General features: G+C 38.8%; 1 protein-coding gene across 11 annotated transcripts in view; it reads left to right on the top strand.

The window, feature by feature from the left end:
* The first annotated feature begins 3,399 nt into the window (after positions 1 to 3,399).
* Positions 3,400 to 24,147, top strand: part of DNAJC6 (DnaJ heat shock protein family (Hsp40) member C6) — a 74,340-nt gene continuing 53,592 nt past the window's right edge. For 3 of the 11 annotated variants that reach the window (XM_081947230.1, XM_081947228.1, XM_081947231.1), the window contains exon 1: positions 17,265 to 17,608. In XM_081947230.1, the coding sequence (XP_081803356.1) occupies positions 17,341 to 17,608 (268 nt within the window). In that variant the 5' untranslated portion in view covers positions 17,265 to 17,340. Of the gene's footprint in view, positions 3,734 to 4,814; positions 5,169 to 5,545; positions 5,703 to 17,264; positions 17,609 to 24,147 lie in introns of those variants that run through there. The other 8 variants (XM_081947226.1, XM_081947233.1, XM_081947227.1 and 5 more) reach the window with 6 other exon arrangements.

Genomic DNA, 24,147 nt, shown 5'->3' with positions numbered 1-24,147 from the left:
AACATCTATCTTCCAAGCAAAGTACATGGATTTTCTATCAAGTCATCCACTGTTGACTTTCCCTTGAAGGAGAACGTTTACACTTAGATATTGGAGGAGAATAGAAGCACTCTTCTGACTCTATAAGTCTCCAAAATTCATATTTATGGCAAAGGGGTAATCTATGAACACATTATATTGTTTTATGAATCTTCTGCAAGTTTATGTAATTAAATGCATCAAAATATGCTATAGGATTAAAATACCTAGTTGGTGCTCTGAATTGTACACATTCATTCTATACATGGAATATTTAGATGCTACTGTGTTTTTGTGATATCTTTCCACCCAAATTATTGTCTTCTGTAATTTACAATCATTTTCACCTCACAATGTCAGCACCTTACTGTGAATTGGATCTGTTTTCTAAACTCAACAATTGCTATATAATGACTGTATAATGAGATCATATTGGAACTTAGATGTTGTTTGGTTAGAGAAGTGTTGTAAATAGACCTTTGTCTAGAATTACATCACGGGCGATGCAGTTTAGTTCTGCATTGCATAGCCTTTTCTCCACTCCCACCAAATATTCCATATAGTCACTGTATTAGCATTTGTTGTGTGGTAATAAATTATCTTTAATTTAGTCCATGCTGTGAGAAGTGTATTGTGTAGATAAGGTAAAGGTTTCACCTGTCTAGTTGTGTCTGACTCTAGGTGGCAGTGCTCATCTCCTTTTTCTGGCTAAGGAAGCCAGCTTTGTCCAAAGATGCTTCCATGGGTCTTGTGGCCGACATGACTATATGCTGAGGCGCATAGAATGCTGTTACTTTCCCACATGAGTGGTACCTATTTATTTGCATTTGCATGCTTTTGAACTGCTAGGTTGGCAGGAGCTGAGATAGGAATGGGAACTCACCCTACCAGTCACTATTTGGGTCTGACAACCTTCCAGTCAACAAGCCCACTGTCTTAACCGCTAGAGTAGACCAACACGCTCCTATTATGTGGATAGATGAGTGTAATAAAACATGCAATGTGATTCCTGTATGCATAGATTATACCTGCAAACCTTTGTTTCACAATTGGCCAGTTGTGCCCTGACTTAGTTTCAATTTTGATTCAGTACTTCTAACTAAAATAATAAATGGAAATTTAGTATGCTTCACCTCTAACACTGTGTTTGTTTATAAGAATGCCTCTTGACATTATGTTAGCCTCCTGGCTATTCTTAGAAAAACAAGAATGATGGGAAGCTGGTAATCAATACCTGATCTCTAGAAGTGTGATTTTCTGCCCTAAAACAACAAAAACAAAAGTAATCTGGATAAATAAAGATTTTTAGATTCCTTGGAGGGACAACAGAAAGTAACCTTGTTACTTTGCTTCTGATCAATATGTGTTTTGTCCTGTCTCCTCCACCATGTCAGCCATTTTATAAGAACTTGCATGGCATGCTCTCAAAATCCACTTGTGTGGACTGCTATACTACAAAATGATTGCTTGTCCCTGGCTATATAATGAAAAGCAGGTCCGGTTTTCAAAATTATTTAATATGGTAGAAAATTAGGCTGAGTTTATACAGGAAAATTCAAAATCAAATTCAAGGCCCGCAGTCCGTATCCGGTCCGTGGGGTGCTACATTCTCTTATTAGATTTATATTTATCTCACGTCACAAACACAAAAAACGGAAGGGAAAAAAAGGAAATCAATATATAGTACTGTATTTGAAAAGTTGGATTAAATCTGCACTTGACAATACTGAGTTTAAATTCTAAGGATAAAATATTAAGTTTTCAATAGTCCTGTTTTAACATAAGAAATTTTAGATATCTTGGTGAAGCCTTGAATATTGGATGTCCTCGCTGAGAGGTCTGGAAATTATAAAAATGTGCATGACACAACTAAAAGGTCAAGAGTCAAGGAGGGTAAAGGAAGATAAAAAGCATAAATAATCTAGCTGGGAGAATTACGGCCAAGGTAACACACGTGACCACTTGCCAAGGGGAGATTCATGCCATCCCATTTGCTAAAAGTTGGCTCCCTTTACATGACTTACTGAAAGTCTGAGGACTAGTGAATATCACCATTTGTCTCTAATAAAATAGAAAGGTTGTTTTTATTTTTGGAAATTTTGTTAATCCTGGCTTTCTAGTCATAGAAATAAACCATGACTTAATACCAGCTTCATTTTTCTACTAGATACAGCTTTAAAACTATAATAGACACATCTCCTAACACAGGTAGTCCTTGACTTACAACCGTTCATTTAGTGACCAAAGTTATAGCAGCACTGAAAAAAGTGATTTATGATCGTTCTTTACACTTTATGACCATCGCAGCATCCTCATGGTCAAGGAATCAAAATTCAGATGCAGGGTAACTTGGCTCATGTTTATGACAGTTGCAAAGTGGCGCTATTTAGCCGGTTCTATCCAGTTTGGGCGAACTGATAGCGGTGGCGGTGGGAGGCTCTGCCTCATCATCACGTCCTGTTTTTAATGCTCTGCACATGCGTGGAAGGTCCTGTGCGTGCACGGAGGTGGGCACCCGCTCACATTGCGAACTGGTAGCGAAGGTAAGTGAATACCACCCCCAGCGGTTGTGGTGTTCTGTGTTAGTAACTGTGTTACTAACTTAACAACTTCAGTGATGCAGTTAACTGTGGCAAGAAAAGTCGTAAAATTAGGCGAAATTCAATTAACTGTCTCGCTTAGCAACATACATTTTAGGCTCAATTTTGGTTGTAAGTCGAAGGCTACCTGTGAGTGACAAAGATGTGAAAGTATGTGAATGGCAAGGAAATATTCATACAATCAACCTTAGAAACAATAATCAAATTTACCTTAGAAACTTTATATAATCAAATAGAATTGACGTCAGTAGGACTTTGTATGTACTGCTATGTAGCTGCAATTTTTTTTAATGGAGCTGAAAGAATTTTATTTCTTCACCATGTAAAAAACCCTTTCATTTTGTAGTATTTATCAGACTATCTATGGTTTATTAAGAATACCCATATGTAACAAGGAAGAGAATTCTCTAGAAATGTATGCTCTTCCTGCCATAAGCAAGAAAAATGTAACACTTTAATGCTGCAAAATTCTTTAATTTTTTACTGATTTAGGAAGATGCATAGCAAATGTAACTTTTTTCTCTCTGCTAGACTATACTTTCATATAGTTGCTAAACATACTAGTTATTTTTTAAGCTCAGGTAAATTTTAAAATGTTTTGGGATAGTTTTACTAGAAAATGACTGAAAATAGCATCATGATTTCTAAATCATAACTCAGCATAAGTGAGAATTTGATCAATCTTGACACAGCAAAGTCTTAGGGCTCCTTTTCCTTTATGTGATGTTTTTGTTGAAATTAACTAAATGAGCCAATTATCATTTTCTTCTTAAAGGAACAAGCAAAACAGCATCTATTGAAATGAACTGAGAACATCTTTGACTCCAGATCCTGTTCCATGCCAGATTTTATTAAATATGTTATGTCTTCTTGCATCCCATTCTTCGTCTGATTCTCTATAATACAAACTATAACCCAGGACTGTGCATCTCTCCCTACAAATTAGCATCACATCCCTACCCTGGATGGAGAAACACAGCCTTTGTGACCTATGACTGGTTGTGAATGACAAATCAAAAGTCAGCATTTTAGAAATCAGCTGGGTTTTTCTTTTTTCCCCCAACTGAACTGCAGCAAGGAGAGGAAAGGGAGCATGAAAAAGTCAGAAAATAAAGGTAAGGAAAATCTATAACTGGGAACATACCCGATGTTGCAAACAAATGCCTGAATGTACGTACTGGGTTATATTGTTGGCTGTTCGTTCTGCTGAGTAACCTTTTTTAAAATGGCATTTTAGAATTCTACATCATCTTGAAAGCAAAACAAGCCTGGTTTAGAAATAAATGCAGTTATATAATATACAGTATAGCAGAGAATAGCCTGTGCATGGTATCTTATCCCAAATCTTTGCATTTGCTATTTTGATAGACAAATTAGTACCATTTATTATCTATTTTCACATAACTATGAAAAATTTTATGTTACTGAAGATGTATTCAATCTGAGTTAGTTTGTACTTTAATGCTATCTTTATTACTACCAGCCGAGAATAATTGGATGGCTTGAAGTTTAAATAGTAACAGCAGCCTTGGATCTGCTGGAGATATGGTACTTCTTTTCCCTTTAAAAGGAAAAACACAAATGATAGCAATGCTAAGGAATTTTTTAAAAAACCCATTATGCCTGCATCATTTTTTATAATTGAATCAGTGAGATTGAATCAGTCTGAGATCAAACATCTTCGCTTTACAAATCATTCCAAATCATAGATCATTTCAAAATGCAACCTACATTAATCCAGCTCTGAAATTCACAGCTGCTAAGAAAAAAAAGAGTGAAGGAAGAGGCTGCTTAGCAGAACGTAGATATGCAATGATGTGAAATGACAGTTCTAAGGCTAGATGGCTGTTCCCAAATTTGGTTAGGAAGAGCTGGGCCTTTGCCTTTGTAAGTCTTCCTATTTATAAAATTTAAATATTCCTCTAGTAAACAAAGAAATCTTATAAATCGAGATAGTCAAGGCCTCCATCTTCTCCTGTTCCTTAAAGGGGAAGGGAGCTGTGGATCTCAACCCCTGCTTCATTTTCCCAATAAAAGCTCTGTCATTCTGGTAATTTAAAGGCTGCCAATTGCAGCTTGAAGACAATGCAGAGATATGCTATATTTAGCCATCTGTGTGTTTCTTTCTTGTTTTTTTTTGAGGGGGAGGGAAAGGGAAGAGGAAGGTGGCATGATGTGCCACACAGCTGAGACAGTCTGCCTTTATAAATCTCTTTAATGAGGAACTCTAGCATGTTGCCCTGGATGCTTGTTTGTTTTCCTGCATGCCGATGGATGTGCAAGCAAATTGCTGATCCTTTCTGTGCAGAGCTTTTATTCAGCTGAAAATTAATCCCCAGAGTAACAAGAAGGCCTACATATCATCCGCTGTGGGAATCAGCCAGCAATTCCTCTCCCCTCCCCACTCTTTTTCTAAGCAGATCTCTTCAAGTCGTTTGTCATGGTCAAATGCTCCCCTAAAATTGATTCTTAGCTTGGGATGGAAAAATAAATAGATTTGAAAGTGTGAGTGAAGGAAATGTCTCTCTGGTGACGATGATCTGAATATAGGTAAGTGAAGGGCAAATGGTTTTCTTATAGGATAGCTATCCAATGTCGTGCCCTCAAATGTATTGGGACTGCAGCTCAGGAACGCACCGGGCTGGAGGAGGCTGAGACACTGCAGGACAGCTCTGCTGCCCATTTGAGCAGAATTGCACCAGGAGTCTGTCTTATTCTCTCTCAGGCTTAATAATCTCTCTACCTGGCCTAATATCACATTAACGAGGTCAGTGAAGAGGGTTGCTTAAAGAGTTAGCACTGGCAGCCAAATCAAATGGCAGTGCTTCTCTTGAGCTGTACCATTTTAGTTGCCAGGGGTGTACCTTGGAAGATTCCTTCCCAAATTCTGAATCCTTTCTGCCTCTACAAAACCATGGCCTATTCAGAGAAAAGCTAATAGGGACAACCTCATCTCCTTTTGCTTTGCACATATGTTTTCATTGGTAAGGCTCATCTTTCCCTTGCGATTTGTCGGCAAGGATTTCTGTGCAGCCTACTCACCCTCTCATCTGTAGTGGTACAAACTCGATGGTAAACATAAAGGTAAATGCTCAACTTTTCTGTGTAGTTTTCCTGGCAGCAATGCAAGAAGATTAACGAAGATCTTTCCACAGTTTTATCAGCCTTGCATTCGTTTCCTTAGTTTATAGGCTTGGAATTCCATCTTTGTCATTCCTTCAAAAGTTATCCAAGCCTGACAACCCTTAGCTTTTCAATGAAAGTCAACTTTCCTAATGGGGCATTGAATATGGTAATCAACCTAGCTCTTGTTTGGGATTTCCAGGGAATCTTCCCTGCTGGAAAGGCAAAATAGTTAGTATTTGCGTGGGAGGGGGTCACTTTATCCCTAGCATGGTATATGACTCATGGCTGGTTTAACAGAAACTTCTCCTAGGATTCTGGGAGGTGAGTCATTTGCTTAAGCCATCTGGTTGCATTACATAAACTGATTCCTTTTTATGGATGCCTTTGACAAGATAATTCCCCCCCCCCCATGCATTTTGTTAGGGTCAGAAGCTATGATATTGTTATATGACTTGTGTTACGCAATTAATTACTGAATATATACATGAAGATGACATGGAGTAAATGCACCTGGGATTGCATGATGCTGGATTATCTGAACTTCAAATTGCATTTAGCCCCAAAATTCTTTAGGGAAGCCACTAACAGATGCTATTAACTTATAGAGGTAAATGATAGATACATTTTACTCTTTCCTTTTACTTCTCTAAACATTTTAGTTAATAATGAATTACATTGCATCTCAGTTTGTTCTTCTGCAGGCAAAATATATGCAGTTTTAAAAATCATTCTTGATAGAACTTTTCTCCCAATCTTCTCGAAATATTAATAGTCTTTTCTCTGAACTTATTGTGGTGGTAGGTTGCACAGTCAGACAGATGTTTAGACTGGATTTGATTATTATTTTATTTTTATCCTGCCTTTATTACTGTTTATAAATAACCCATGGCGGCAAATATACTTAATACTCCTTCCTCCTATTTTCCCTACAACAAACCATGAGGTGGGTTGGATTGAGAGAGAGTGACTTGCCCAAAGTCACCAGCCAGCCTTTATGCCCAAGGCTGGACTGGAAACCCAGCATCTTAACCACTAGACCAAACTGGCTCTCTTATTCCAATTTGTCAGTGTCTTTTTAAAGTTGCAGTATTCCAAGTGGGGCTTGGCTAAGGCAGAATAATAATATGTGATCAGTGTATTGTGTCAAGTGTACTTCCTGTGATCTTGATTCTATGTGCCTGTTAATACAGTTAATAGATCTCAAAATAGCATCTGCCTTTTAGCAGCTGCATCACACCACTAATTTATGTTCAACTTGTGATTTATTAGGCACCCAAAACTTTTTCACCTGTACTTCTGCAAAGCCAAGCCTTCTCCATCTAATATTTGTTTCCTGCATGTTTTTCTCCCCAGGTGCAAGGTTTCATGTATCTCTCTCATATCCTTTTAGCCCATTGTTCCAAGCCTGTCTGAATCTTGTCTTTCTCTTCTGAAGTGCTAGCCACTCCTCCTATGTTTGAATCATCTGCAAATTTGATATTCATCCCCTTAATCACTTCATTCCAGGTCATTAATAAAAATGACAAATAGCACTGGGCATTGCACTTAATCTCTCTCTCTGCCCCCTCCATCTGTTTAGTTTTCACCTGTATGTCAGAAATTATAAGAGTGCTTTGTAGTTTTATATGATTATTCTTTCTAATAACTTTACAATTACTTCCATAGAATAGTTTCATATATAATCTAAGCCTTATATTCTGCTATTTCATTTTGCTTAGTTCAAAGTACATTATATCCACAGGATTTTTCAGGCCATGAGGGCATCAAGTCCTGGGGAATACACAGATTTATTTATTTAGAGAATTTATATAGCTACCCAACTCATTCCCAGTGACTCTGGGTGGCTTACAAAAGATAAAACTCCAGTACAAAAACCAATAACTGATCGGCGACAACCATCAGACCAGCCACGAGATAGGCTCCATGTTATTCTGGGCAGAACCATATCTTCAGGACCTTGCGAAAGAATGTCAAATTAGGGGCCAATCTTATCTCGGCAAGGGACGTGGTGGCTCAGTGGCTAAGACACTGAACTTGTCAATCAGAAAGGTCGGCAGATTGGTGGTTCGAATCCCTAGTGCCATGTAACAAAGTGAGCTCACGTTACTTGTCCCAGCTTCTGCCAATCTAGCTCGAAAGCATATAAAAATGCAAGTAGAAAAATAGGAACCACTTTGGTGGGAAGGTAACAGCATTCCATGCATCTTTGGCATTTAGTCATGTCAGCCACATGACCATGGAGATGTCTTCGGATAGCGCTGGCTTTTCGGCTTTGAAACGGAGATGAGCACCGCCCCTGTCAGGAACGACTAGCACATATGTGTGTGGAAAACCTTTACCTTTACCTTATCTCTGTAAGGATGATGTTTTATAGGGAGGGAATCATAACACAGAAAGTTCTGCTTTTTGGTCATTTAATAAAATATTAAGGAGCTTAAACCTGAGATTGTGGACTTCTTAAATAAAATATATAACCTGTCTTGACTCTTGGCTTCAGTAGTTGAAGACTGGAAGATGACTAACATAACTCCAGTTTTTAAGAAGGGCTTTCTGAGAAATCCAGAACGTTATAGGTCTGTCAGCTTAACATACAGTATCTTCCAGGGAAGATAGTGGAAATTGCTATTAAAAGTAAAATTACCAAATATTTGGAGAGACAGGATTTTTTATTTGGGACAAATCTGTGCTAGGTCTTGTTGTTTGTTCTTTTGTATGTATTTATTAAGTTTATATGTCACCCGCCTCACTCTGAAAGATTCTTCTCCAAGCATTCACAAATATATTGGAGACTTTGCTTGTATGAATGTCAGGACTGTAACTTCTCAGGTTATGCTTCTCCATTTTTTAAGAGTAGGGACAACGTTTGCTTCCCTCTGCTTTTCTGAAACCCTGCTTTGTAGAGGAGGAAGAAGTATTGGATATGTTCGCTGCTTTGAGTGATTTGTAAAAATAATAAAGATTCAAATAAATAAGTAATAAGCTATAAACTGCTGTTAAAAATTATGTGATTCCCTTTGCTGGTTCTTTCACTTCCCTAGTCTGGTCCTGCGAATGTGAAGCTAAAGGACTTGGGGCTACTGTGGCTCAGCAGTTAAAGACACTGAGCTTGTCAGAAAGCTGACAGCCTGGATTTGAGGCCCGAGTGCCATATTGAAAAGTTAGGGCTTTGTTTCCCTTCTGAGAGAAGACAGATGTAAAATAAGGTATTTTGCCTCCTTACTCTATATTACCAATTCTTTTTTCTCACAACAGACCTCAATTTTATTTCTGATAGAACTAAAAAAAGCCTTTTACATTTTGGGGGGTACATTTTTCACAAGTCTTGGCTCATTTCACACTTAGGTGGCAAACCTATGGCATGCGTGCCACAGGTGGCATGCAGAGCCCTCTCTATGGGCACACACGCCGTCGCCCCAGCTCAGCACCACCGCACATGCACACGCCTCCTGCTGGCCAGCTGATTTTTGGGTCTCTGTTGCGCATGCATGAGGATGGGGCACATGTGCAGGACATGCACAGGGTGAAGGGGTGTAGGGCCCCCCGTGGCCCATTTTTGCTCTTAGGAGGCTGCAGGGAGGCTTACTAGGCCCAAAACAGGGCACAAGGGAGTGGTGGTGCGGTGTGGGTCCCCTGTGGCTGATTTTGCTCTCGGGGCTGCAGGGAAGCCTACTAGGTCCAAAACGGGGGGTGGAGTGGTGGCGTGTGCATGCACGGGGGGAGCACAGGGGGGAGCATTTACATGTGCAGGTGGTGGTGGGAGCATAGGGAGTGTGCACACACACACGCACGTTTATAGGGGGCAGGGCGCTTTCAGCATGTGACAACAAAAAGGTTAGCCATCACTGCTTTAGCCACTGTAATATAATCAATAGTTTTTGACAACTGCCTTATATCATTTTTTTGATTGCACATCACTATACAAGTCCCTTTTCCTTGGCAACCTTTTAGAAAGCTATATCTTCAGCATTTAATGGGATTTCTCATCCTTTCTAGACATGTCTCTCCTTTCAAATTTCAGCAGTTGACCTATCTTCTGCTGGAGTTCATTAAGATCTAGTCTTTAAATTCTGATACACAAGTTTGATTCTTCTCTTCGATTCAAAGATAACATGCTCATTCTCCCTCAAGAGTCTACTGGTGGTCACCTTCACTTCTTCAACCAATTCCTCTTTGTTTGTAAAAAAAAATTAGGTCAGATAGCAGATTGCCCTTTTGCTTATTCCATTTTCTGCCAAATGAAGTTGTTAGCAAGAGTAGACAGGAATGTGTTGGGTTTCTTGGTTGTTTGATTTCCACTCTGGCAGAACAGTTGAATCTCCCATTCGCATGGCTTTTTTTAAAGCATGTCATCTGATGCAGGAAGGCCTTACCTATATTTTCTGTTGATCTGGCAATCAATAATAAACTCTTAGGATGTAATCATTTTTGTTTCTCTTTTTCCCCTGTCCAAATACTTTCGCTAGATTTGTGCTTTGAGTCATGCTTTTTTAACATAGAAGAAAACACCATACCTCATCCCTTTCTCCTGAATTGTTCCTGTTGTTCAAGTTGCAACTTCCAGGGTTATGTTCTGATCATGTGGATCAACCCAGGAAATTTTTGTTATCTGTTTTCCTGCATTAGGATTTCCTCTTGATTTTCAATAATTGTGCATTGGAGTAGAAAACTCTGAGCTTGTTAATGATATCTCTTATTTCATGAGGTGTAGCCTTTACATCATCAGGACTTTTCCACATTGGTAGCAAGGTTCATAGTTGAGAAACCCAAACTTAGTTGTTAACTGTCAACAGCTCTCTTGTAATCCTTACCTGGAAGGATTGACAAAACCCCCAATTGTAATTCCAGATTCTTCACATTCCTGCCTCTTCTGGCAGTGAGGTTCGTGGATTTCTGAAGCTTTGGTTGTTTGATTGTAGATTTTTCATTACCCAACATCATCAGTGAGACTTTATCTTTCAACAAGTCAAAAGCCCCCTTTCCCCCATCTATCATGGCTTTTGGAAAACAATTTTCTTATCTGGTCAGCAGGAGTCCTCTTTTTCATCCACTTGGTCTAATAATGGAACATAATGAGAGACAGTTTGGTATACTGGTTAAGGTGCTGGCCTAGAAGCCATGAGTTTTAGTCACGCCTTCCAGTTGCTTACTCTCAACCCAATCCACTTTACAGGGTCATCTTTGGGAGGCAAATAGGAGAAGGAAGGACTATTTTGTATCTTTGCCACCTTGAATTACTTATAAAAGTAATAAAGGAGGGATAAAAAAATAAAACCAGTCAATAAATAAAGTTGATAGTATAATCTCTTTTAACTAACATATTTTCCCCAGCTCTTCTGCCAGAATGTCTCTGTTGTTCTTACAACTTCTAGTAGACACTCTTGTGGTTGATTTTCACTCTTGTGAAAATTGCCTCACCTGTAGGTTGGACAAGGAGATCTTGGATGATATATGAGAGCGGTTTTAGCAAGAACCAAGTAATAGTTCTGTTCTTTTGCTTTCTGAATCTGTCCTATAACAAATATATCTTGGGTACAAATATAACTCTATTGATCTGTTTTTCACACTTCATTGAGTTGCCATTTTGCTTGGCGTTGTAAGGCTTGATTTAAATTCCTTGGTTGAAAGTATCTGACAAATGTGAGCAAATGCAACAGTGTTGTAAGACTAGACCATAGAATCTATGGCATAGATAATCCATTTTGTGGCATGTTCTTGAGAGGGATCTGGAAGTATGCATGTGTTTAAGTATCTATGCAGGCTTCAGTATAAAGTTCACAAATTGTTATATGGTGCTCTCTCTACTTTCTTTAATTTTGTTAAAGAAATTAAAGTTCTACCCTTATTATTTTTATAAATAACTCAAGCAGTGAACATACCTAGTATTCCTTTCCTCTGTTCTGACCTAGGCTTCCTTAAAAAGCATGAAGCAGAGTCTTGGTCCTGGCAAAATCTCTTTTATTTACACGGCTGTGAATTCCTTTCATTCACAGTCAGTAAGTCTTGGCAAACAGTCTTTCAGAGGAATATTGATCAACACGAACCTTATCTCGCTTGGAGAGCTGCCAGATAACTAGTTCCCAAATGCAGGGCAAGGCAACACTTGGCACAGAGTCTCTTATAGTCACAAACAGAACTTTCGACTTGAAATGACCAAAGGAACGAATTGTTTCCTGCAAAAGTCCACTCTCCATTTGCTCCTCTTTTGTTTCCTATGGGGGGGGGGCAAACAACTTGGGCTTTACTCCCAAGTCAACCCTGCTTTCTTAGTTGTTCTTGTCTTCTGGCAGCTCTGCATATGCGCACACTGGGAATAGGCTCCAGCTGTTCCTCTGCCTCACTGCTATCTAGCTCCCTCTCTGCCTCTGACACAGAGCCCTCATCTGAGCTTTCCTCAGCCTCCAGGACTGGCCCATATTCCTCCCCAACCTCCTTACTGTCTGACTCTGCTGCCAGCTCTGCTGGCTGCCGGTGAGCCACAACATCCTCTCCTATTTTCCCCAGAAAAACAACCCTGTGAGGTGGGTTGGGCTGAGAGAAAGTGAATCCTTGGTGTTCTCTGAGCTTGGTTGTTTTCTTGCAAATGTTTCATTATCCAAATTAGGTAACTAGTCACAACCGAGCTCAAAGAACACTCATTTAAATCCTGAGCTACAAATATTCTCGCCAGTCTTGTGATTCAATCAGTCCTGTGATGCAACTAGTCACAAGACCACCCGACCACCCAGGACCTATATAAACGAACAAGACACATCACCCCAAACCCTGCTGAAGATATTACCTAGTTTGGTAATAAAACGTCTAGGCACCAAGCTGCAAAACTCAAGAGGACAAATAATCTCCTTTATTAGATTCCCTCTCCTCCATGCATTCATGTTCTTGGAAAATAACTTAGCCTTAGTGCTATACTTGGAGATACAGTTATGTGGGACATCGTATCTATTACATACTCATTTAAAGGCACTTAAAACCCAGTCATCACTTTAACAGAGAATCCGTTGGAATTACTGGAGAGGGGTCAGTATCCCACTCAAAACCACAATCATTTTCAATCTTACAAAGGCATGTTCCTAAGTAAAGTCCCACAGTGCAATTTCCTCCAAGTAAACATATGGACCAGACTTCCCCAAACTGACTGGAGATAATGAAATAATAATTTACCACATCTGGAAGCCTTGTGTTGCTGAAGAATAATGCAGAGGAGGTTCCAATAGGCTTATAAGAAAGAGTTGTAAGAAAACCAAGGAAAGGGAAAATATTTTTAACCATAAGAGAACAGAAATATTTAAAGAAGCTTTCCTCAGTGTGTCCATAAATTACATATTCCAAGAATATGTGAAGAGGAATAATTTGCTAATGGGTGGATACAATGTGAAAACCCTTTGGATAATGTTTTACCTAAATTATCCGGCTCTCAATCTATCTTGTGGTTTATCTTGTATTTTCTTGTTAGACACAGTTAAAGCACAATAAATTGGAAGAAACACCATAAGTTCAGACATTAGTTTGTTTTCCTCCCCTGCATATTTTGTCTATATCCCTCTTATTTGATAAGAACCAATAATTCCTTTTCCATGTTTAGTTAATTTGGATTTTGGGATAGTGCACATCAGAGGTGGTATTCAGCAGGTTCTGACCAGTTCTGAAAAACAGGTAGCAGAAATTTTGAGTAGTTCGGAGAACTGGTAAATACCACCTCTGACTGGCCTGTCTCCATCTATTCTCTGCCTCCCGAGTCCCAGCTGATCAGGAGGGAATGGGGATTTTGCAGTAACCTTCGCCTGGAGTGGGGAGGGAAATATTTTATAGTATCCTTCCCCTGCCATGCCCACCAAGCCACGGCCACAGAACCACTAGTAAAAAAATTTGAATCCCACCACTAGTGCACATTATATCAATATAGCAAATGGATTTAAAGGGTAAAATGATTTGGCACCAAAATCATTTGTTAAGAATTTATTGACAAACACCCCCCCCCATACACTTTCAATTTGCCTTTCCTGGTATATTCCTTACCAAATTGCATTCTTTTGAATGAAGACAAGAAATGCAAATGGAAATTACACTCTAGCGCTGGGAAATTTTAAACATTAGAATTCCTCTGCCTCACTAGAATGGCCAGATCTAAAAGGCTCATGTTCCTTTAATAGTAAGGAAAAAGGGACCTGCAAGTGGTGTAGTTTCATGATAAGCTACATTTGGTGGTGGGTATCATACTCTGCCTCTATGTTTCTCTTTCAAAACCGCAAAAAGCTCAGGAATCCTACTCTTTTTAAAAAAAAAACTGCCTCGTTGATTAAAAAAGAAAGAAAAATTGTGGTTTGGCAAAACAATGAAGACACACTAAAACTGGATGGGATGTTGATAATATTAGAAAAGAATTTTAGAAAAAGATTATAGCTGTTTGAATGAGGGAAAAGTCTGCTAGATAGCCAAAATGTTGGCTTCGCTCCCACCCGTTTTTCATGGGTCTATTCATCATCAGATGTCTGTAATATGGATTGTTTTTTTTTAATGGTTCAAAAATGCACATGAAATGCTTCCTCTTGTAGTAGTTCAAGTTCTCACATGATCGGAAAGCAGCCTCTTCCAAGTTGGTGCAGTCCACATAAGGGTTACTATTTAGCATGGCTAAGGGTGGTATTGAAAGGAGTAGTAGCCCAAAACATCTGAAAAACATGAACTTTGGGAAGATTAAAAGAATGTGTATAAAAGTCCAATTTTCCCACAAGGATAAAACACCATACCTTGAAGCTTATGTTTCTTTAATTGCCTTGCGTTCTCATAATATGAAAATAGTAAGCTTCTTGGGGCTTCTAATTAGGACTGACTGTGTCACTAGGATAGATGTCGACCCGGGGTGGGTAACTATGGCCCCTTTACGACCTGTGGACTTCAATTCCCAGAATTCCTGAGCCAGCCATGCTGTAATTTTGACAATTGAAGTCCACAGGTCATAAAGGGGCCATAGTTGCCCATCCCTTTAGACAGTAATAGCACTAAAAATTGTAATGTCGTTCCTTGCCCAAGATATACCATATTTTCAAAACAATTAAACCCTGACTAATTCTAGAGCAATTACCACTGAATCTAGAGTAATTACCACTGAACAGATAAAAATCCAATGTGTAGTTATAGTGATCCATTCCCTGAGAACCCATTTCTAGATAGAATAGAATAACAGAGTTGGAAGGGACCTTGTAAGTCTTCTAGTCCAACCCGCTGCCTAGGCAAGAAACCCTATACTGTTCCAGACAAATGGTTATCCAACATCATCTTAAAAACTTCCAGTGTTTGAACATTCACAACTTCTGGAGGCAAGTTGTTCCACTGATTAATTGTTCTAACTGTCAGGAAATTTCTCCTAGGTCACTTCTCTCCTTGATTAGTTTCCACCCATTGCTTTTTGTCCTGCCCCCAGGTGCTTTGGAGAATAGCTTGACTATTCTCCTTCCTATTCTTTGTGGCAACCCCTGAGATATTGGAGCACTGCTATCATGTCTCCCCTAGTCCTTCTTTTCATTAAGCTAGATGTACCCAGTTCCTGCAACCGTTCTTCATATGTTTTAGTCTCCAGTCCCCTAATCATCTTTGTTGCTCTTCTCTGCACTCTTTCTAGAGTATCCACATCTTTTTTTAGATAGTGGTGACCAAAACTGGATGCAGTATTCCAAGTGTGGCCTTACCAAGGCATTATAATGTGGCATTAACACTTCATGTTTGTTAAAAAAAAACCCATAGTTTTGTTGGTATGAAAATCATACAATACAAAAATGCCTCTGAGCATGTATAAAATATCAGATCCTATATAAGAGTTGAATATAGGGAGACCAAGCCCAGACTCAAATTATTATTTTCCTGTCTGGATCTGCTAACTGCATTGTAAAAACCTGAACTTTGAAGATTGTATGCCATTTTTAATAATATTTTATTTGTTTCTGTTGCTAAAAATATGGATCGAAACATGGGAAGGGACTGGATTTGGGAGTGTTAACAGCTGGAAGTTTGGAAGCACAACTGGAGAGAGTTTTAAAAGTTGGAGGCAAAACTACTAGGTTATATTTTGTTAAGGTGCAGCTTGGATAATTATGTTAACAGTTGAGAGACAGAAACAAGTCTAGTCTGCAATTGTCAATAATGTGATATAAAATGGGTACTGAAATAGAACATTTGTAGACTGTAATTTTTAGGGAGCTAAATTCAGATTTTACATCTCGTAGTTTAGTTACACCACTAAAGAAATTAGTCTAGTCTACTATCCTACTTTGACAGTCCTCTAGGATGACTGACCTGCCATAACATCTCCAACTGGAAGTCTATAGTATAGTCTATAGAAATCTGATAGAATAGAGTTTTACCCAAGATTTTATACATGTTTATGACCACTAGCATTTGTTGTGTGGATGAAAATGCTGTAACATTTTGAATGATATTAGTATAACTAGCGAAGGTGACATATAAAGAAAGCTTCAGTAGATACTTTATTGCATATATTCACTGTATCTTCTATGTTTTTGGCTCTGATGATAGTGATAAGGAAAGACTAGACGGCATCCCACTTTTTCTAGGATACAAAGATAAAGGAAGCTTAGGCTACAAAAAAGGAATAGGGCACCGGTGAGGTTTTGAGACTTGATTATGTCCTGTCAAATTAGTGTTGATTCTCAGTGATCACATAGTTTTTCTCCAGGTGGATCTGTCTCAACTTGGTCTATAGGACTTCCAGTAGTGCATTCATTGCTGCTGTAATTGATCCAGTTTGTTACTGCTCATCTTCCCTGTCCTTTCACCATTGAAATTATTATAGATTTCATCAGAGAGCTTGTCCACCGAATAATATGTGCAAAGTATAATAATTTGAACCTGGTCATGTGCACTTCGAGTGAAAACTCTGAATTGATTTGTTCAATAATTCTTTTGTTTGTCTTCTTGGTTATCAGTTGCATTTTCAAGATGATTCTTCAACAAAAAAATTCAAAAATGTAAACAGCTCTTTCTACTCCACTTCTTCAAAGTCCAATTAATGCTTCCATAGAGTGTCACAGGGGTGGGGGTGGGGGGAGAACCATTGCCTGCTTGATTCCGATCTTGGATATTTGAGTGGGATAGATTCTATCTACTTCCTGCCTGTGCCTGCTGCCTTTCTTTAACCTTGGAATGTTGACTGCCTTGAATCGGGATGAAGATGATCTGCCATGCCGCTTTGCATGCTGCTTGATCTTGCTCCTTTCTAGATCTCTAGAAGCAGCGGGACGGTGTGGAAGCCAAGCGGCAGAGAAGCGTGCACAGGCACGCTGGAGGCCTTCTTACATTGCTTCCGGGCATCGCTTCCTGAAAGCAGTAGGCATTAGAGACTAAAGGGTCGGACTTCAGTGTCCGTAGCAGCTGGCAAGGTGTGCCTCCCAAGGCTGCTCCAATAGCTGTCAGGCAGAGGCGGGGACGGGAGACGGGAGGCGGGGTGGTCGCTTGCCTCCACCGCCTGCGCTCACACCCAGTCAGCCAGCAAGTAAGGCCCTTCTGGGGCTGCAGCCCCGCTCTGGGTGTGTGGCTGCTTCCGCCTCTAGGGGAAGGTGAGCTGTTTGCGATTCTCCCGCCTTTTATGTCCGCGGTGACACTCACTCTGTCTGACTCGCCCATGAGTCTCCTCGGGAGCTACCGGAAAAAGACCAACAATGATGGCTATGAATCTTTGCAGCTGGTGGACAGCAACGGTGACTTCTGCAGCAGCCGGGAGCGAACCGGCGGCGGCGGCGGCGGCGGCAACCTCGGCAAACAAGGGGTGATCCCCGCGGTGGTAGCAGCAGCCAGGAGCCCAGCGCGACAGCATCAGCATCAGCCGCTCGACTGCAGCACCATGGACAGCTCAGGTAGCAGGTTGACTGCCTCTGCGCGGGGAAGAGTGGGGCGGCGGCGGCGGGGGGGGGGGGGGGAGATGTACTTAGGGCCCAACCTTCCGGCCGAGGTTGGTGGGGAGGTTGGAGCAGACTTGGCCGGGCCAGTCCGCCCTTTCTAAGGCGAGGGGCCTGCTTACTAAAAACCTACAGAGCTTTTAAGAGCAGTTAATGAAGAAACCTGTGCATTCTTGTCACACTGTTCCGTTAAGTGCAGGGGGGGGGGGGGGGGAGGACGGGCGGGGCGCAAAGGAACCGCGCCGATCAGTGTATTGTTCTCGGGCTGCGTGTGTGCTTGTGAATAAGTGGGTGGGTGGGAGAGAGGGAGGGAGGGAGGGAGATGCAGAGAAGATTGCTTCGGGCTATTTTGCTAGTGTGCCTTGGTGTGAGACCAAAACTATTAGCAATGACCTCTTTAGGGAAATCCTGGAAAGGAGCAAAATGTATATTTTCAAAAGTACTTGGTCTTTGGCAGTAAATCTTCTGCTTAAAGGGGTTTTTCTTTCATTGATATTTTTTGAAAGAAAGAAAGTGAACGTCTGCTCTGGGAAACTATCTGTATATAAAGCTGATGCTGCTTATGCTATCTTGAAAATAAAGGTCAATTATTTGACTATTAGCCTCAGCCCTAATAAAAAGCAAGGATTTTTTTGGTTATATTTAAAAGCTAACTGGCAGCCCCAGTTTTTAGTTTAATAGAGACTTTACTTTAAAAAAATCCATCAAGTGACACACCTTTTTTTCCTCACTGCAAAAACGGAAAGGCATATCTGTCTTTATGGGAAATGGTGATAGTTAGACCTATAAAATGTGCTGTATATCCACATCTTTTATCTGTTTTAAAATCTCAGTTGGACGGTTTATAGAACTAGTAATAAACTAGTCATTGTGATGTCCAACCTCTGATCAACCAGGATTGCTGATCGATTGCATCAATAAGCTGGTAGTTATTGATGGATTATCTGCTGTGTTCTAAAATTGGTTGATGGGCATGTTTTGTTAATTGACATGATTTCTTCAATGCCACAAAAGCTAGCACTGTAGAAATATATTCATAGTTCTGTTTCATTTTTGATGAAGTCTTCCTTTTTCCTGACTAGAGAACATTTTTTGATGTATAAGCATTTTCTATCAAATGATGTGCTGCTGCTACATTAAGGGGAAAAAAGATGTCTTGGGGAGTTGAACCTCAAAGATATCCTGGTTAGACTAAGAATTTTATAGTATTCAGTTATTTTAACATAGTGCCCAATCTTGTTGAGCTGTTAGGGGTATGTGCATGAGACAGAGGGAATCTCAGGCTTTCTCCAAATTCCGAAAGTAGGATGTTGAATGAATTGCTTTATAAAACCACTCTTCCCTGGATCAGTTTCAAACTGAGTGAGAAAGAAATAGTACTGCTTTTCAAAATTTTGGCAACAAATGTAAGGTTACTTCCTGATGAGCTGAGAAAATGCTACAAAAAGTTACAAGGAAAGCCAAATCTCATGTTCCATGTATAGCATTTTAAAGGATTTGATATTAACATTTATTTATATTGAAATAACTGTGATCTACAATAGTTACATCTTGTAGAGGAAAGGGGTATTCTGTCACTGCTAATCATGATTTAAATGTATCTTTGCTAACAATTAAGCATTTTCTTCTCTTTGAAACTTTATTTCCTTCCTTTTTGTTTGATTTGAAAAAAAAGCGATAAACTAGACTTTGCAAATTCAGCAATTATGCAGACTCTACTAGTTACAGATTTTGAATTGATCTGCTAGTTCAAGAAGGAATAATATTAAAATAAAATCAAAAATTGTAAAAATCAAAATTTTACTTTGAAATGTATATATTTTGCTTATTTATAGATTGAAAATATTGATTGAAATTTTGAATTGCATAATGCTGTTTTGCAGTTTATAGGCTAAATGTTTGTATGGACATCATGAACAGTGATATATCTGTGCTTATTTTCATATGTATCAGTCTGTTGTTATTCTTGATTTAAAGCTTTCCATAAAAAGGATAAAAATTACCTAATGGGTTTTAATATTCTTACTAGATCTTGTTATCTTTGATTTTTTTTTTTTGCAAATCCAGAGTTGCTGATTTTAACTCTTATCAAAGTTAACAATATATACAGGGGAATTGTTGTTTAGCAACATCTAGAAGGTGACAGGCTCCTAAGGATACAGAAGATTATTACCTAAGGACTGTGCTAATTATTTCAAGCAAACAGTCCTCAAATATTGATCCATTATTTTTTTTAACTGATAAAAGTTAAACAGCTTCATTTAAAACCATTTGCAAATATTTTATAAATAATATTTTATAAAAAACCTGCAACTATGTGTAATTTTGAGTGAATTTCTTAAAACTACCAAGGGGATGTGTTCCCAAATTTTTACACTTTTGGGTAGATTCCAGTTTTAGTCATTTTGGCAATATTGGAAGACATGCTTTTGTCTACTTCCCTGGAACTTCAGGAATAAGGACACCTTTGGATGTTAGCCTTCACATCCTCATCATTACATAATTGTGTGTGTGTGTGTGTGTGTGTGTGTGTGTGCACCTTTGAGTCAGTGTTACTCCTACTGACTGCCTGAACATGTCTGTGAAGTTTCCTTGACAGGTTTCTGGAAGTGGTTTGCTGTTGACTGCTTCCTAGGCCTAAGAGGCAAGAGTAGAACTCATATCTCCCTGTTTCTAGCTCAATGCCTTTAGCCATTACACCATGTGGGCTCACTGGACATCTGTATAGTGATAAAGAAGAATCCTCTGTAAGGATGGGCAATCTTTGGTGGCCAAGGATGACATTTTAGGAAGAGGCAAGGGTTGCAGATTGTGTGGAGGAAACTCGCATGTGTTGGTGAGATGGGTTTGAGGGAGAATTGAGATTTTCTTTATTTTTAATTAAGGTAGTTCTTGACTTACAACCACAATTGAGCCTAAAATTTCTGCTGCTAAGAAGTTGTTAAGTGAGTTGGACCCCATTTTATGACCTTTCTTGCTAAGTGTATCACTGCAGTTGTTAAGTGAATCATTCAGTCATTAAGTAAATCTGACTTCCCCCATTGATTTTGCTTGTCTGAAGCCAGCTGGGAAGGTTACAAATGGTGTTCTATGACCACAGGACAGCGCAACACCCGGATTTTGATCACATGACTAGGGGGATGCTGCAACGGTTGTAAATTTGAAAAACCGCCATAAGTCACTTTTTTCACTGCCTTTGTAACTTCGAACTGTCACTAAACAAATGGTTGTAAGTTGAGGATTACCAAAGTATACCAAAGTATCAAACCGTTCATAATGTCAGAATATCAAGAATATGCTACAGTATTTTTGCAATGGTGGATAAAGGCACTTCCCAGGGCTGCACATAAGCCTCAAGGCATGAGTTGCCCAGCCTTGGTTACCTTAGCTGTTCAATTTGTAGGAATGCCAAGGGAATGAATGTTTGCCTTTGCCTTCCTGAATGTTTTCTATGTGAATTCTATTGTTGGTAGAATTCAAAAATAGTCAGTGAATATGCAGAATAATAAAAAGATGTTAATGGTACGAAAGTTAGCAATTTTTATTTAAAAATAGAAGCCTAGAACTGCATGTAGTAAGTATTCTACAGCTGAAATTGCTGGAGTTTTTCAGAGGTAGCTTATGTATCACTTTGGTATTCCTGCATTCATTATGCATGAATTCAATCCCCATGCTTCCAAAATTAATGTCTATGATAATAACAACAGCAAAACCCTTTTCCAATTCTCAAGACTTATGTAAAAGCTATTATAGATTTCAGTAACATTCACACTTAATAAATATGATGACTAAGAAGCATTTCTAAGACTGTAAATTGTTCCTCATTCAAGAGTTCCTCATTGTAAGATTTATCACTTGAAAAGTCAGATGAGGATGCTTTCACTTTTTAAAATTATTTCCGTATATTTAGCTCCATTCTCATTTTAGAGATGTCTGTTCTGAGCTATTCTATAGAGTTTATAGGCACTGCAATTCCAGCACTAGTATCTAATATATACGCTATTAATCTTTCATTTTATGATGAAGGCACACATTTCCAATCACTCTTTTATTATATCTAATAACATGTTTTCTGCAAACTGAAGGCAACACAGGAATAATTCAGTTGTATAAGCTAGGTATCCTCTTACATACTGAAGTGCTTATTTCATTTTAGGCATGAAAACTGAATATTTCCACTGATAGCAGTGATGCAGTTCTAATGCATATTGACAAAACGCTTTATAGAATTGTTCCTCAGGAAAATCAATTTAGTATACTGATTAGATGAGATCCTCCTATATTGGATTAAATGAACCTATTCCAATCTTGTGCTCTTCAAATATGGTGGATTTATTGATTGGGTGCCATGAAACTGATGTCACCTCTTAGCATCACATAGCACACTTAGCACACCACCAAGATGATCTTTCCCCGACTTTTTAGGATTTCCCATGGTGCATCCATTGCATCATTGTAAATTATGAGTCCATCCATCTTGCCTTCTTCTCTGTCCTTTCACCTTTCCCACCAAATATGGAAAAGAGATTTGGCAATTAGATTTTAAAATGTATTGAGAAACTTACTAGCATGTAAGAGCCACTGTATTTATTATAAATAAATAAATATAAATAAATATTTATTTCTTAGCCGCACCCTCTCCCGAAGGACTCGGGGCGGCGTACAACAAAACATAGGAAATAAATATATCGACATACATATAACAAAACATATACCAAGACATATATACGACATATACAAGGAGGAGGTGAACTGATAGATAAAAACAAGTAAAAACACAATGTTTAAAAACCCCTAAATAAATTGAATGCAATTAAAATACCCCAAATAAAAAACCCGTCAGGAGCAATATAGTTGGATCAAAGTTGAGCCAGGCCAGCAACTTGAAAAAGGTTATCTTGGGATTGTCCTTTTTTATGGGGGAGGAAGACATATAATGTCTTCATAATAATTGCTTTATTTTCAGGTATATATTATATGGTAGCAATTGTCAGCTAATAGCTCATCAATAGGTGTGTGACTTATAGTCTAACATAGTTGAAGGATACAGGGTTGGAATAAACTGAGTTAGACCAGTATATCAAGATTTTTCAGAACAAGGAGTTCTGATACTAAAAGTGCATTTCAGCTAAATCATAAACCCAGATCCTTAACTGTCCTAAAGTAAGCTGCTTCTAAACTCAATTCTTAAGTCTTTCTCAGTTTGCACCCAATTTTCCAAATTCTGCTGTGAATTAAATTTTAAAATCCAGACAGAGGATTTTACATTTCTTTTTATTCATGAAATTGTGAAGACAACCTCTTCATTGTAAGGATTCAGTGAAGTGAACTACTTTGAAGTGGTCTAGGATGTTTTTTTAAAGTCATGGCCCTGGAAAAAGTCTTAGTTTGAAGCATGTCATTGGAAAGAGCCAGTATAGAGAGAATATTAAGAGAGCTTTGATGGCATAGTAGTTAGAATGTAGCATTGCAGGCTAATTCTGCCAACTGCCAGCAGTTTGATTGTCCCCAGCTCAAGATTGACTCAGCCTTCCATCCTTCTGAGATGAGGAAAATGAGGACTCAGATTATTGGCGGCAATATGCTGCTTCTGTAAACTGCTTAGAGAGAGCTGTAAAGCACTGTGAAGTGGTAAATAAGTCTAACTGTTATTGCTACTGTTATTGAAAAGCTTCCCAAACACTCTTATCTTTGAAAGTAAACATAGAAAGCATGGAAGAAGTGGCTGTTTTTAATGTTCAAGCAAATTCTCACAGGAGCAAGCTCTGTTTAGTTCCTCTCATGGAACAAACCCCCAGTCTATGAATTATGAACAACTCTTCATAATAAAACAAACAGGTGGTATTTCAGCATTGCCTTCATTTTAAATATTTCCTAGAAATATTAAGGTTACTCAAAATAGCTTCAGAACAGGAAAATTACCAGATGATGGTATATTTAGACAACATTATACTGAAGAACTAATGTTGACTAACTGAAATAGCTTTCAGTATACTAAGGTGCATTAACTTTTCTTAAAAGGCCATTTCTAGAAGTTAAAATCTCTTATGTCATAGTGATTGTTTATGAAGAAACTGAGAGATATCTCCATATCTGTGAAAACAAAAGGCAATCTCTTAGACACTATCTCGTCTGTCTGTTCTCTTGAATAATTTGAAATGACAAAAGTCCATTTCTGAAGCCTCTTTGTTTTTGGAGCTGAATAACATTATCAGCTCATCCACATAGTTTTGGTCTCGTGGCAGCATTCTTATTTAGGTTCATATCACCCTTGAGTGTGCTTTATATTATGGCAATTTACACAGCATTTTAAAGCACAAAGCACGTCAGGTTTTTCTCAAAGTTGCTATTTTGAAAATGTGTTTAAGGAAAATGCAGTTGTCCATTTTGAGAAAGCATAAAGGAGAGTTAAATAAGAGCAACGTTTGAGGGAAAAGTTAGTGAAAGGTTAGTGAAGTGCAGAATTAGAATAACAAGCACGATCGCTAATCTTTCTA

This window comes from Natrix helvetica, assembly GCF_964273705.1.
Source record: "Natrix helvetica genome assembly, chromosome: 3".
Taxonomy (NCBI): domain Eukaryota; kingdom Metazoa; phylum Chordata; class Lepidosauria; order Squamata; family Natricidae; genus Natrix; species Natrix helvetica.
This window is presented reverse-complemented; position numbering and strand designations above follow the sequence as displayed.